Raw genomic sequence first — 14,704 nt, 5'->3', positions numbered from 1 at the left:
CGCTAAAGAAGTAATGGTTTTTAAAACTTCAAGTTTTTATAGTTGGCAGCTAATACCTTTGTTGCTATTTAGTGATATATTAAGTGAAGTCAGCTGTATAGCTGCAGCTATTATTTCGACCACAACTGTGTGCAGTGGATCGAGATGTGAGAGTGTGTACCAAAGGTAATTTCGTTAGTTGGTTAGTCAACAGTAAAGGGCGGCTCGTCGTTGAACGCCAACTGAATTTTCCGGCTCCCTTGGGCCGCAGTCTGCCAAGGCACACCGCCTGGGCCACCGAAAACCAAACGAACCAACCACCCAAACCCCCCACACCACCCAAAACAGCCAAACCACCCAAAACACCCAAACCACCCAGACCACCTCAAACACACACTACACGTGTGGTAGATGAATATTGTGTTAGTCGAGGTTTAAAGTTTAGATACGGATTAGCGCACAGTGCATCAAATCGAATCAAATCATCTCATCAGTGGCGCATACACATATTGCCATGGGGAAAAGTTCTCGTCATGATATTTTCTAGCACTTAATCAGTGGGTGGAAAAATCCTTCAACCCAACCCCGACTGACACGAAAAGTTTCGCCTGCGTTTTCCGGTCCTTGCAAAACTGTTTTGCCGGAATTTGACACGAGCTCAGAACAGAGAACTCAGAACGGTGAACTCAGACCAACTGACAGACTGACAAACTGGAAGTCGGAAAGTTAGGCCTGGTCATTGTCAATTTGATAAGCCCAATTTGTTTGGCCTGCAAATTGTAATTAAACGCCCTACTAAACCAGTTTTCTTCTCTGTTTCCTCTTCTCTGTCTTCCCCATCGTATTAAATGCCTCAAGTATTCTTCACAGGTTGGCTGCAGCTTTTGGCGGAAAGGAAAAACGCTTCCGTCGCCATTTTGACCACGGCGGAAACGTATTCCACGGCCTTGTACTTCACCTTCACCAGTCTCACTTCCGTGGGATTTGGCAACGTTTCGGCGAACACCACGGCCGAAAAGGTCTTCACCATCATCATGATGCTCATTGGCGGTGGGTACCATAATGTTTGACTTGCAAAATGGCAAAATGGCTACAAAGAGGGTAAACTACACTCAAGCTATTTGAGTCCCAAAACTGTAAAGTATTCAGAGGAGGCATTCCCTAAATATAAAGAAACAAGCTTTCTTGCTTTTATGGCTTAAGTTTGAGCATATTCTTTTCATAAATTACTTAGAAAATTGAATCGTAAAGGAACATTATAAAACAAAAGATACATTTTAGTAATTAGGGAGTTTTATGCCCATCATGTTCAACTATTTTCCAATGTGTAAAAATCAATAGCAATCTCAGCCTTATTATGTTGTCATATTTAAGCCTAAAAATTGCCCTACATTTGGGTAATTGCGCCAAATTGCGAAATTGTAAATCATAAACAGGAACTAGAATGTAAGTAATGAGGCCACTTTATCAATGGCGAAAAAATTTTGGCCCAAATGTAACGTCACGCGCTGCGTTCATAGCTGTTATTACGTTTTTTTTTTTGGTCGGCCAACCCGAGATTTAATGATATATCGCCTCCATTTCATTACCCAGCTCTGATGCACGCCGTGGTCTTCGGTAACGTGACTGCCATCATCCAAAGGATGTACTCGCGTCGCTCGCTATATGAGAGCAAATGGCGCGACCTAAAGGACTTTGTGGCCCTGCACAATGTGAGTATGATTTCGACCGTGGGACTGGGATTGAGATTATAAATGAACCGCTGAAAGAAAGGGAGCCCAGAGAAGTGCCACTCGATGGATTTTATTAGAATGCAGCACACATTTTCCATATGCCACGCAACGCTGGGCAGGAAATGGAAAATGGAACGGAAACGGGTCGCTCAAGGCCATGAATTGCTGATTCCAGCATCCAGCATTCAGCATATTCCCGGGCAGCGTGTTTGCGTGGCCTACAACCTGTTGATGGGGCAAACTTGCGCATCGCTCCATTAGGCAGCACACGCGGCGTATACGCAACGAGCGGCACCCACGCCGCATACGCAATGCGCTGCACAATTAAGCGCATTTGTGCGGCTCTCAACCGCGAAATGCATGCAAATGAAGTGAAAGTAGCGCGCAGCTCGCAGCTCATTTAACGCCAAGATGGGGGAAACTAAGTAAAGCAATGCGAATGCAATTATAATTTATGATCTCTTCATTACAGATGCCCAAGGAGCTGAAGCAGCGCATTGAAGACTACTTTCAGACCTCCTGGTCACTCAGCCATGGCATTGACATATACGAGGTGAGCTCCAAACACCGAACACCAAACACCCGATGGCCCAAAGGCATATCCGTCTTTGTGCGTTTGAGTGTGTGTGTCATAAATATTGAAGGCAGTACACTGGGGAATATATTCAATAAATATTCAATAAGCTATATAATAATTGGGAGGCTGCCCTGTTACTTACATTTCAGTGGTATTTTTCTTGTCTCATATCTCATTTCCTTTAGTTCCCATGACGAAACTATTTGTTTCTCTGTACGTCCCCCCAAAAAATATGATTGCCCAAGTTGTCGACGCAGCAGTCTATCGCTGGGATTCAACTTGACTGACTTCACGCAAACTACAGAACTTCAGATCCAGAATCGAAATGGCAGAGTGGCACAGAGTCGTCAGTGCCAGCGGCCTTTCCTCTTCGATAAACGTCTGAGCCCTTAATTAAGCAAATGTCCGTGGGGTTAACATGCGAGTATGTACAGTACTTTAGTTCGACATGTGACTTATTGATTGGCTGCGGGTCAAATGCCAAATGTGTGGCGCACCTTTGATTGGTCATCCGTGCTCTGGCATTCTGTCATTCTAGTATTTCAAGCGCACTGGCATTGCTAGCACCTGAACAAAAGTTAAAATTAAATATCGAAATCATATGTGAGCAGCAGCTGGCTGGTTGGTTGGCTGCTTGTTGCCCGGATTTTCCTGTGGCCTTTCATTGTTTTATCCGTGTGTATGTGTGTGTGAGTGTGGCCATCGGGCGGAATCTGCATTTTAATTAAAAATTTTTACAATTACATTAACTCGAGCAGAAGGGAAGACATGCCAGTTGTGCACCTTATCTTCTGGTTGGAAGTTGTCGAGTGCATCAAGTTCCCAGTTTGCCAGCGCGTCCTCCTAATTTAGTTTCAACTCTAATAGTATCCTTGTGGTGTTTTGTGGTTTTGCTTCTGTTTCTGGTTTATTTTCATCGGCTCTGCCATTTGTGGCACTATAATTTCGAACTTGAGGGGGCAAACTTTTCTGCAGCTGCATGGAAATAGCTCATTGTTGGTCAACAGAAATCAATCTTTGAGCATGCTTTGCACTTTGCAACTTTAACTTGTTTCAACTTTGTTCTGCCAGTCAGGTGGGCAATGAAAACTATTTTTACCCCCCAAGCCGCAAAATAAAACTGAAGGAAAAGCGCAGCGCAGTCGAAAGAGCAGCGATTCCGCTGGTAATTGCTATTAGCAGAGAGCAATGCCAAACAACTTTTCCCCACCCGCGCCGCCTTTAATAGTGTTAATTAAAAACCTCTTCAAATAAAACCCACTTTTATCTCACGATCTACTGTAGTTTGCTTTGCGACTGGCATTGGCGATGTAGTCTCATATTAAAGGCACTTTTGCTACTTGAAATCATACTAGTAAGAAAGTTACATTTAAGTTTGGTAGTTATAAAAATTGAATTTTTAATGTATATTTCCTTTCTTCACTTCACTTAATCAGCAAGTGCAGTGCACTTTCCTGTGGCTTAGGGCTGCAAATTAATAATGGTTTCATCTGCCTTTGAAGTTTAACCTTCGTTTCGGTACTAGTATATATACCGCATAAATCAAACTGTCAGCTGGCTACACGCGATGTGAGGACCTCGTCTTACCTATTAACTGCAATTAAACACCGATTTTCGTGTTTCGTCCTACGAGTTTGCGCGTTTAGGAATTTTGGCATCCCTTCATGGAATTTAATTTAATTACTGGCCAAACATGAAATATAGACAGATCCACGCACACGAAGCGTCGACGATGCCACAGGAATTAAAGCGCCGGAATTGGGCGGGCAAAATGGGGAGTTGACGGGTTTGGCACTAAATTAAATTGTTAATTTATTGCGCATGAAAATTAACTTGCGAAATGTGCCGAACCCTCCCCTCCATTGCAGGCTAAGTGATGTTGGCCCCAACAGCGCGAATTTCCAGTCAGGTTCATGTCTACACAAAATAAAAAAAAATGAAAACAGAGACCGCCCACTTTTGGCCAGTATGTGCGCAATTAATGTAAAATATTTTACACTTCAGTGAGCAGGAAAGGGAAAACGGAGACGGAAACGGGATGTACCATAAATAACAATTCTTTGGAAATTGCCCTTTGGGGACCCAGAAATAAAAGCCACAAACGAAACAAAACCCGGGAAAAACTTTCAACATATTTCCATGTTTAGTTGTGCTTGCTTAGCTAAAGTTCCCTTTCGATTTCCCCCATAAATATTATATATACAGCTTAGTACAATAAAACAGTGCTAATTGCTGGCTTAAAAACAAACAAATACATACATACCATTTGATTAAATTATGTAAAATGAAAATTAAATCGCAACTAGCACAGCTACTAGTATTTTGAACAGAGCTGTACATTTGGTATAACCCAAAATGGTAACCCAAATGGAATTGGAAATGGGTTGACATCTAGTTTGGCCAGAAATAGTTGCACTCTGCGTTGGCATTCGTTGTGAATTTTTAATTACGATCCGACTGGCCTGAAATTGATTTAGTTGCTTTTGCCCTTTATTATGTTCAAACACAAACACACACAATTTGTTTGACCATTTATACAATTAAGTTGAATTTACCATAAGCATTTTCACTGAATATGAAGTCAGAAACCAGAGAATTGGCTAACCCCACAGATTTGGCCATATCATTTGCGGTCCAGTTGGCAATGAATTTTGTTTCGCGATTTTCATCCACATGAATAATACTCGAGTGTAATCAGCCAGCGAATCCCTAGAAACATGCATATGGACAAGTACAGAGATGAAAGTCAGAACAATAGATGGGTGTGGCGGGTAAACAAGAAGGATGCAAATTCCCTTCAATTTCCATGTTAATCCCGAAACACCGACAATTCCCATCCAATCCACTCGAAACGAACCAATGGAAGACATAGGAAGATATAAAATGTGCAGAGCACAAGGAAAAATATAATTATATCCTGGCAGGAGACAGCGAATAATCAAAGGGATTTCCATTTTCATAAGAATTCGTCTTGAGGAAGAAGAGTGATGGGTTGCCTATGTATATTCCATTCGTGATTACTTATAGAATTTCCTTAACAATTTAAAATGGAATAGAAAAGCATTTCCTTAGTTATGATTGAATATATTAAGGCATTTATCTTATAACCACTACAACTTAAAATCCAGAAAGTTACAGGGTATCTTACGTTTCTTTCGCATCCACAAGCACTTCTTCCATCTTGTATTACATATTGCAGTTGAACAACAAGCAAGACCAGATAAGCTTGAACATTTCCCCGGTGCCAGAGTAAAATAATGCCACGCATTTCCCTCACAATTTTCAGGCGATTCAATTTTCACGTGTATATTCCACTTTCCCTTATTCCCTTTCACTGAAGCGTGTGTGTGTGTGGGGTGGTGATTATGTTTGCCTTTCCACTCATCTTCAACTCACATTTCCTTTCGGTTTTTCCCCGACTTGCAGACGCTACGCGAATTTCCCGAGGAGCTCCGTGGCGACGTTTCCATGCATCTACATCGTGAAATATTACAGCTGCCAATATTCGAGGCGGCCTCCCAGGTGAGTTTCCGACTACACTCAAACAAATTTTGTACTGCAAACAAATATTTACTTTTCTTATTTTTGGGGAGTGTTAGATCTACATTTTTTTATTTGGCAGCTAACAATATAATATAGTTAAACTAAGCTTGTGGGAAAATGAAATGAAATACTCATTTTATATTGATTAGGAAAAGTGCTCACAATTTTTCGCTGTGCACCTGTGCGATTGCTCCTTTTCAGGGGTCGAAGAATGTGTCGCTTTGAAAGCGATTCAGCTTCAGACAAATGGAACGAAATGGCTGCGATGGCAAAATAATCAGCAGCAATGCGACCGAAGAGGGATGGGCAGGGGAGGGGCAGGGGAGGGGCAGGGGAGGGGTATGGGGCAAAGGTGGGGCCAACAGGTGGGGGTCAGGTAAAAAGAGAAGACGAAGGCCAGGCGAGCAGTCAAAAGTTAACTGCGGGCTTAACTGAAACGTTTTTTCGGCTTCGTTCGGTTTCGTCCTTTGTCGCTGTGAAGCACACACAAACACACGCAAACAACCGCATACAAATAAGCAAATGCGCACACACGAAAGTTGTTAGTGCTTCACGTAGACAAGGATGTAGGCAAGGACTTTTGAAGGGGTGCATAGAATAACTTACAAAGTTATAGAACATATAGCACATATTAAGAATATATAAGTTCTTTATTAGTAAATGAATGAGTTTTAGACTATTATCAACTTATAGCCTCATCTTAACCATTTAATTTGCATTTTTCATGTGCTTAAATATTATAAAAATGCTTATAGATATTTCCCATATTATACTTATTAAATATTCAAGTTATTTCACTATAAAGTATCCTAGACTTTGGCAAATCCCCCTGCCTACGCATGGCCACAGGTAAAGTTTACGAGCCATCTCACTGAGGCGTGTGCTGCCTTTTGCCCTGCGGGCCAAGTTCCATTTGTTTTGACTGAAGCGAAGCATGAAAAAGGTTTTTGGCACACAGCAAACTTGTACGCAGAAATCCCCTCGAATGCAAGTGTGTGAGGCTGTGAGTGTGGTCGAGTAGTTTTGCGATGGCCAATGTCAATACCCTTGTCAACCGCCAAAAGCTTTAATGGGTGCTCACTGTACTGCGGCTGGAGAAGGGGAGGGGCACAGATGGAAATCATTTGGGTAAAAGCCGCCTGGCTTAAGCTAGAGATTGTGCAGTAATTGATTTCGCATCTACGGTTCAACTGCTTCGTGGCTCGAAAGTTCCATGACCCAATGCAGTTGCTAGGGTCACATGAAGACAATTGAATATGGATACTCATAGATAGATAGATAGAAAGATAGATAGGTAGATAGGTAGATAGAAATATAGCTAAATAGATAGATAGATAGATATATCGTTCCAGATAGATAGATAGATATATCGTTCCAGATAGATAGATAGATAGATAGATAGATATATAGATAGGTAGATAGCTAGATAGATAGATAAATAGATAGATAGATAGATAAATAGGTAGATAGATAGCTAGATAGCTAGATAGCTAGATAGATAGATAGCTAGATATTTAGATAGATAGATAGATAGATAGATAGATAGCTAGATATATAGATAGATAGATAGATAGATAGCTAACTACCTAGATAGGTTTGACATAAAAAAATAAGCAGATAAAAATATTTGTAATAAAAATATTGACGTAAACAACAAAGCGCATGCTTTTCAGATCAAAGCCCCAAATACCAATCGTTTCCATAGCAGCCGTTTTATTTTATGCTGAAAATGGAACAAGGAATTTCAATCACATTTTTGGCAATGCATAAAATACTCTTTTAATACACAAAGGAGAAATAATGGTTCATGCAAAGCGGATTGTTCTGATTAATACAGCGAATATTTCACAAAGAAACAAAGGAATTGAACTTAATGAACATCCGTCAATTTTCCTTTGTTGCATGCGACCAGGAAGTGGAAAATGAATAGCTTCCCACTTAAATAACAAAGAAATCTTAAATGCATACGAATAAGAATCTTTAGTTATATATCATATTGATAGCCCATCGTTAGGGAGTTGTCTGTTAATTTTTCAACGATATTTCTCTGATACCAACGGTTCGTGGTAATGCGATTGTGGTTCAGTTTGTTGAAAGGATGGAGGGATGAAAAGGTGGTGGCACCTAATGAAATGCAACTCAAGCTAAGTTTGAAAGCAAACAAAACGGGGCGAATTGAACGACCGAATGACCGGACAAAACTCACAAAAAACGAAAAGGGAAAAACTGAAGCCGAATGACAAAGGCGGACTGCAAACATTAATAAAGCTTATTCAGAAAGGCAAAGTAACGCAAACAAAAACCACTCAACAGTTATAAGCGCGCTTTAAGCCACTTTTCGTGGCAAATACGTGGGTGGCTGGGCAGTTGCTTGGTTGAAAGGGGGGCGTTCTAAGCCGCAGGACACATGCCGGGGCAAGGACACACAGCTGTTGCCGTTTTGTTCCATTGCGCAAATAAAACGCGACCGAGCTAAATGCTAACTGCTAAATGCTAAATGCCTCTGACCGTGGCGAACAATTCCTGACCAAACCAGAATCGCATTTACTTGAACCACCGATTCCATACACTTTCCATTCGCAGGGCTGCCTAAAACTATTATCCCTGCACATAAAGACGAACTTCTGCGCGCCCGGCGAGTATCTGATCCACAAAGGCGATGCCCTCAACTATATCTACTATCTGTGCAACGGATCCATGGAGGTGATCAAGGACGATATGGTGGTGGCTATTCTGGGTGAGTCTAAGTTAACCTGTTTTACCAATATATAATAGAGGAGAATCTTTGATTTCAACATAACTTGTTCTTCAACGCTGGTCTGGTTTACTTACCAAAATTCATAGAGCATTTCTTTTCAGTGCCTTGAGTTTTGTTTAAATTGCTGTTGATTCTCACGTATCGATTGTCAAATTTTCATTTTGTTTATGTTCCGAGTAGTAGCGTTTATTGAACTCGCGCCAGTTCATTCGCTTCTGAAAACCATTTGCACTTGGGCCAAGACAGTGAGGCGGCAGTCCTCTAGTCATCTGGTTGTTTATTCATTCATGGCAGGCAGTGTCATCAACTTGAGCAGGGCCATCAAGTTCCACTAGACGAACTTGGCCTGGCCCAGACAAATGCCAGGCTCTATTTTTATGCTCATTGATTCTGTATGGTGGCGACCTTAGCACAGTGCTGACCTTTTTCTCTCGTCTCCTCAACAGGTAAGGGCGACCTGGTGGGCTCCGACATCAATGTGCACCTGGTGGCCACCAGCAATGGCCAGATGACCGCCACCACCAACAGTGCTGGCCAGGATGTTGTCGTCCGCAGCAGCAGCGATATTAAGGTAAGATAACCCCCTGGGCTGTGCCCACGATTTCCCCCAACACTGAAATCCATCGGCAGCTTTATGGTGCAGTAATTAAATTCAACTTATTTTTACACCGGCAACTCAAGGCCGCACGTGAATGGAATGCATTCACATGATAGTGAACCGTTTCCTGGCAGAAGAAACTCATATTTCCATGAGATGTAGTTACGTTAAGTTAAGGAAAATAGTTTCTAAAAACTATGAAGTATTTAGTATACAAATCTTAAATACCTTGTAACTTAACATTCAAGAGAAACCAGTGGCTGTCTGTAGCTTGTTTTTCTTGATTCCGGGTAAATGGCCGAATAAAACAGCTTAATTGCCGCTTGAGGCGTTAGTTGCCTTAGTCTTTAATTATTTTTTTATCTTAGTCTGGAGTTTTTTATCATAGTCTAGAGTTCTTTAAGGATTAGGCCAGTTGCAATTTCAGGCTGTTCGTCGTAAAGTTTATCTCATTCCCCACAGCGACAGCGATTTCGAGAGGCAGCACCAAGAGGTTTCAAGATGAGTGCACAGCAGTTTGAATTTCGCCTGGCATACCGGGGTTTTCATTTTTCATTTTTTTTTTTGGTTTTTGTTTTCTCTTTGCAAAAGTCAATGGGGCTTGAGAGACGGGTATGCTTCTAACCGCGTTTAGGATTTCTCGTTTACTCTTACTAATTATGGCAATAATCTTGGGGCGGTTCAGGTTTCAAGAGCTTCACGCCTAATTAATTGCCATAAACTCTTGTCTGGCAATTGGAGGCCACTCCCCCTTTTGCGCTCCTTTGGGTGGTAATAATTAAGCGAGGAATTTCGAATTTTATTGTCGCTTAATTAGTTGCGGAATGTGTTTAATTTATGCATAGTTTGCCCACGGAAAATTTCTGTATTTGCTTCTCCTTTGTCTCTCGCTCATTGTTTGTTGTTTGTTGCTTGCCTTAATGTTTGCGTTTGCCTTTACCTTTTGCTTTTATCTCGTGTTTATTTGCATGTCTGCCTTGGCGGAATGAAGTGCAGACATTTTCCTCCTTGTATCGCCACTCCGGCAAACAAGGCGGCGCACGGGGCGTATGAGTGATACTTCACTCCGCGTGTTTGTGTTTGTGTTTCGCGAGTGTGTGTGTGTGTGTGTACTGTATGTGCGTTTGTGGGTGAGAGGCAGTGTGTAAACGCCAAGATGGCGCACTCGAGTATGTAAAGAAGACGCCAAGGCGTCAACATCGCCAAGTGCGGCTGCTTGAAGAGCATGCAATCGACTGTAGAGTACCCTATAATACTAAATTTGCAGAGCTTAAAAATATAACTTCATTTTCCTTTTGCCAGCAGCCTAATTTACTAAATATTGTTATTCAAACTTTAGTATATTTCATATAAATTGATTTACAACGCCATAATCATTATCTATAATAGCTCATATAACTCTGTGCTACCCTAGGCTACACGCCGTTTACATGGCGTTTTAGCTTTTTCATGTTGTTCATGGGCGCAAACACCAGCTGCCACGCCCCCCACCACCGCCCCCGTCCCGCCCAAAGTGCATAATCGTTTAACGCCCAAACGACCTTTGACGCACTTGCCATGGTTTTTAATTTAACTTACATGTTTTCCCGTTTTTCACTCCATATTTCCCAGGCGCTAACCTACTGTGATCTGAAGTGCATCCACATGGGTGGTCTGGTTGAAGTACTGCGCTTGTATCCGGAGTATCAGCAGCAGTTCGCCAACGATATTCAGCACGATCTCACCTGCAATTTAAGGGAGGGCTACGAGAACCAGGACTCCGATATCGGGCCCTCATTTCCGCTGCCCAGCATCAGTGAGGATGATGAAAATCGCGAGGAGGCCGAGGATGGCGGTAAGGGCGAAAAGGAAAATGGTGGAGGACCACCAAGTGGTGCTTCTCCGCTGCACAACCTAAGCAATTCGCCGCTGCATCCAGCACGATCTCCGCTGCTGGGCATGGGAAGTCCCAGGAACCAGAGGCTCCACCAGCGCGGAAGATCTCTGATCACGCTAAGGGAAACGAACAAGAGGCATAGAACCTTAAATGCAGCTTGTAGTTTGGATCGCGGTTCCTTTGAGGAACCTGAACCGCCGGAGGAGGAGCAACAGGCGGGCGGTAAGAGGCCATCGCTGGAGCGCCTGGACTCGCAGGTGTCCACGCTGCACCAGGATGTGGCCCAGCTGAGTGCGGAAGTTCGCAATGCCATCAGCGCGCTGCAGGAAATGACCTTCACATCGAATGCCATGGCCTCGCACAGTTCGCTCAAGTTCCCACCAGCCAGATCTATACCCAACATCAGTGGAGTGGCGGCCACAAGATCTGGAGTCGCTGTGGAGCATGGCTTAATGGGCGGAGTTTTGGCAGCCGCCGAACTGGCAGCGATGCAACGTAGTTCATCGCATCCTCCCGAGGTTTGGGGCAGGGATGTCCAACTGCCCACGAGTAATGCGGCCAGCTCGAAAGCACCCTCACCCGTGGAGCCCAAGAAGAGCACGACCAGCAGGAGCAGTCAAACGGACTTCTATCGCATAGACTTCCCCACCTTTGAGCGCTTCGTTTTGGCCAATCCGCGTCTGGTCCTGGGACTGCTGGGCATTGAACCCGCCATCAAAAACGAAATGGATCTGCTGCAGCAAAAGCAGACGCTGCAGATATCACCTTTGAATACGATAGATGAGTGCGTCTCGCCGTCGGATCCCAATTTGGCCAGTTCCAAGGAGAAGCTAATCACAACATCAACAGTGCAGACACCTGGTCGCATTTACCCGCCGCTGGACGACGAGAACTCCAATGATTTTCGCTGGACCATGAAGCACTCGGCCAGTCATCACAGCTGTTGCAAGAGCACCGATGCTTTGCTGAGTCCGGAGGACCAGCCCCAGGTTTCCATACTTCCAGTGGACGCAACTCCTGTGCCGCCAGTTCAGGAAATGAGATCCACCAAGAGAAGCATACGAAAAAGCACGAGTGGCAGCAACTCCAGCTTGTCCAGCAGCAGCTCGAGCTCCAACAGTTGCCTCGTGTCGCAGAGTACGGGCAACCTGACCACCACGAACGCCTCGGTGCACTGCAGCAACAGCTGCCAGAGTGTGGCCAGTGTGGCGACCACGAGGCGGGCCTCCTGGAAGCTGCAGCACTCGAGGAGCGGGGAGTATCGCAGATTATCCGAGGCCACGGCTGAGTACTCACCACCTGCCAAGACGCCGCTTCCCGTGGCGAGCGTGAGCTACGGCGGCGATGAGGAGGAGAGTGTGGAGCTGCTGGGTCCTCGACGGAACTCCAGACCCATCCTGCTGGGCGTAAGCCAGAATCAAGGTCAGGGACAGGCGATGAATTTCCGCTTCTCGGCGGGAGATGCCGATAAGCTGGAGAAGGGTCTGCGTGGACTGCCCTCCACTCGCTCGCTCCGAGATCCGAGTAGCAAGTAAGCAGCATCCAAAGAAGCCCAAGCAGGAGTCATTCGCATGCAAAGCGCCGTTCGTGATTTATGTCCTAATTAATACTGAAACAGAAAGACGCTTGTACATTTAATATCTCTAAGATGCCCACACGAGTTTGGTTGTTCATCTGTATCCCCGTAGATTTATCGAGAATACCTTCGCATATTGTAAAGCATATCAGACAAGCCAGAAGTATTTGACAAGCCTAAAAGTTATTTTTGTAAGGCTCAGCTGTTAATCGAAGATGATTGTTTATTTTCGTAGCTCATAAGCGAAAGATATACCCACTCAGAATACATGAAAACATATGTCAGCGAATCAGCGGAAGTACAAAGCCTATAGACCTCCGACTTAAGATAAATACGAGTAAGAGTACATCTTGCCTAGCAACTAAATATCAAAAATGGTGAAATGTTAGTTAAGTTACACCAGCCTGGAATTTTCTGTTACAATAATGTGATGCATGACATTGTGTTTGGCGATCTGTAGGATCTGAAACCTTTTTGCAGATTTAGGAGCCATATTCATACAATAGTAAAGTTGCTCCTAAATTTGCGACAGATGTGGGAGTTCTCCATTAGTCTAAGAACTGGAATTTAAGCATAGTTAGGCAAGCTCAATGACAGGAATATCAAGCGGGGATGCAACAGATTTGTAGAGACTTAAGCAGTAAATTCTAGTCATTCTAGTCACTGAGTCACTGGGACGTGTGTTAACCTAGATTATTACCTAAGATAATCGACAATCGTGTGCTACATATATCGAATGGACAGAGTTCCACTTCAAAAGTGCGATCTCGGGCATTTGACTAAAAAGTAATTTGTGATTCCAAGCGAGAAGGCAGCTCAACTCTCGGCTTGATTCCGTGTTGATAAGTTGGCTAACAAATAGAAAAAAAAAACAAAGTTATCAACTAAACTGTGTAAATTTCCGAAATCCCACATATATCCTGAGTGTATATAGTATATATGGTATGTGTATATTTGCTCCCGAATACCTATAAAGACTTGAGCTTCATTCTATCCTCGATGTAAGCATCCTATGATAATAAGTTTTATATGTGTTTAGATGGATACATACATGTTTTAGCCATAATGAAGCGGAATTATTCAATTGAGAATCTAATAAACGTTTTTAAATGTTTTAAACTTAATGTTATCGAGACTATATACTTGTATGTATTATATGTGTAGTTATACATCTAAAGCATAAAAGGATATTCGATACTTCAGCAAACAATAAACTTGATGTGACACACTAACCATACACTGTTTTCTCAGTGTTGGATTTGGCGTTGTGGTTCCTCCGATTTTCTAACTTTCGGTTTTCCACCTTCGCCCGATGACTGCGTGATTTTCCCATTGACATCAATGGCGCTGCTTTAATGCGCTTAATTCAATTGGTCGATTGGTATCGTCCCATTGCCGTAATCTGGTAACCTGACTGGCAAGTTTTTGTGCGTCAAGTTCGCATGTCAATTGGGGTATTAAGTCCTCGTTCTCAGGCTCCTTCTGCCGAAAGAGATAAGCGCATTAAATGATCGGATATCAAGAAAAATATCAGCTTTTGGAACGGTTCCAAATATTATAATGGCCTGAAATATGTTAGGTTGGCCATAGATTATTTTTAAGTCCAGATATTAAATGATTGAGTTGAACATAAATGTAATCTATGCATTTTTCAGACCATGTATATTACACGTAGGTATTCTACAAGCCAGCACTGCTACATTCTACATTTAGAATTGTAAGTTATGTATAGAAAGCTTTGGACTAACAGTGAACTAACTAAAGCTAACAGATACTTAAACTACATGCTTAAGAAAGTTAAATTATCATAGTAATAAGTAAAGGGACTCTATACCATGTATAATATACTATAATTTTACTTTTGCATGTCCTTATGAGCTTTCAAAGCTTACTTTGTGAAGGAGAGGCAATTAGGAGCTGCTTCCTTTCAAGCCAATTTTCCCACCATGTGGAATCCAATTCATAGCTTAGAATCCACCAGCTTTTACTGCAAAATTAGGTGCCTGTCGCCACTGAAATCCTTTTCGAAAGAAGCTTTCAACGACATGCTCGAAAACCAAAAAA

At 42.9% G+C, this 14,704-nt stretch overlaps 1 protein-coding gene across 1 annotated transcript in view; it reads left to right on the top strand.

The window, feature by feature from the left end:
• Positions 1-12,599, top strand: part of LOC122615186 (potassium voltage-gated channel subfamily H member 4) — a 51,244-nt gene extending 38,645 nt beyond the window's left edge. Inside the window, exons 10-16 of the mRNA XM_043790129.1 lie at positions 850-1,029; positions 1,573-1,691; positions 2,185-2,265; positions 5,716-5,811; positions 8,416-8,569; positions 9,037-9,161; positions 10,800-12,599. Coding sequence (XP_043646064.1) covers positions 850-1,029; positions 1,573-1,691; positions 2,185-2,265; positions 5,716-5,811; positions 8,416-8,569; positions 9,037-9,161; positions 10,800-12,599 — 2,555 coding nt within the window. The remainder of the gene's footprint in view (positions 1-849; positions 1,030-1,572; positions 1,692-2,184; positions 2,266-5,715; positions 5,812-8,415; positions 8,570-9,036; positions 9,162-10,799) is intronic.
• Positions 12,600-14,704: the final 2,105 nt, after the last annotated feature.

The sequence above is a fragment of the Drosophila teissieri genome, chromosome 2R, assembly GCF_016746235.2.
Source record: "Drosophila teissieri strain GT53w chromosome 2R, Prin_Dtei_1.1, whole genome shotgun sequence".
Lineage (NCBI taxonomy): Eukaryota > Metazoa > Arthropoda > Insecta > Diptera > Drosophilidae > Drosophila > Drosophila teissieri.
This window is presented reverse-complemented; position numbering and strand designations above follow the sequence as displayed.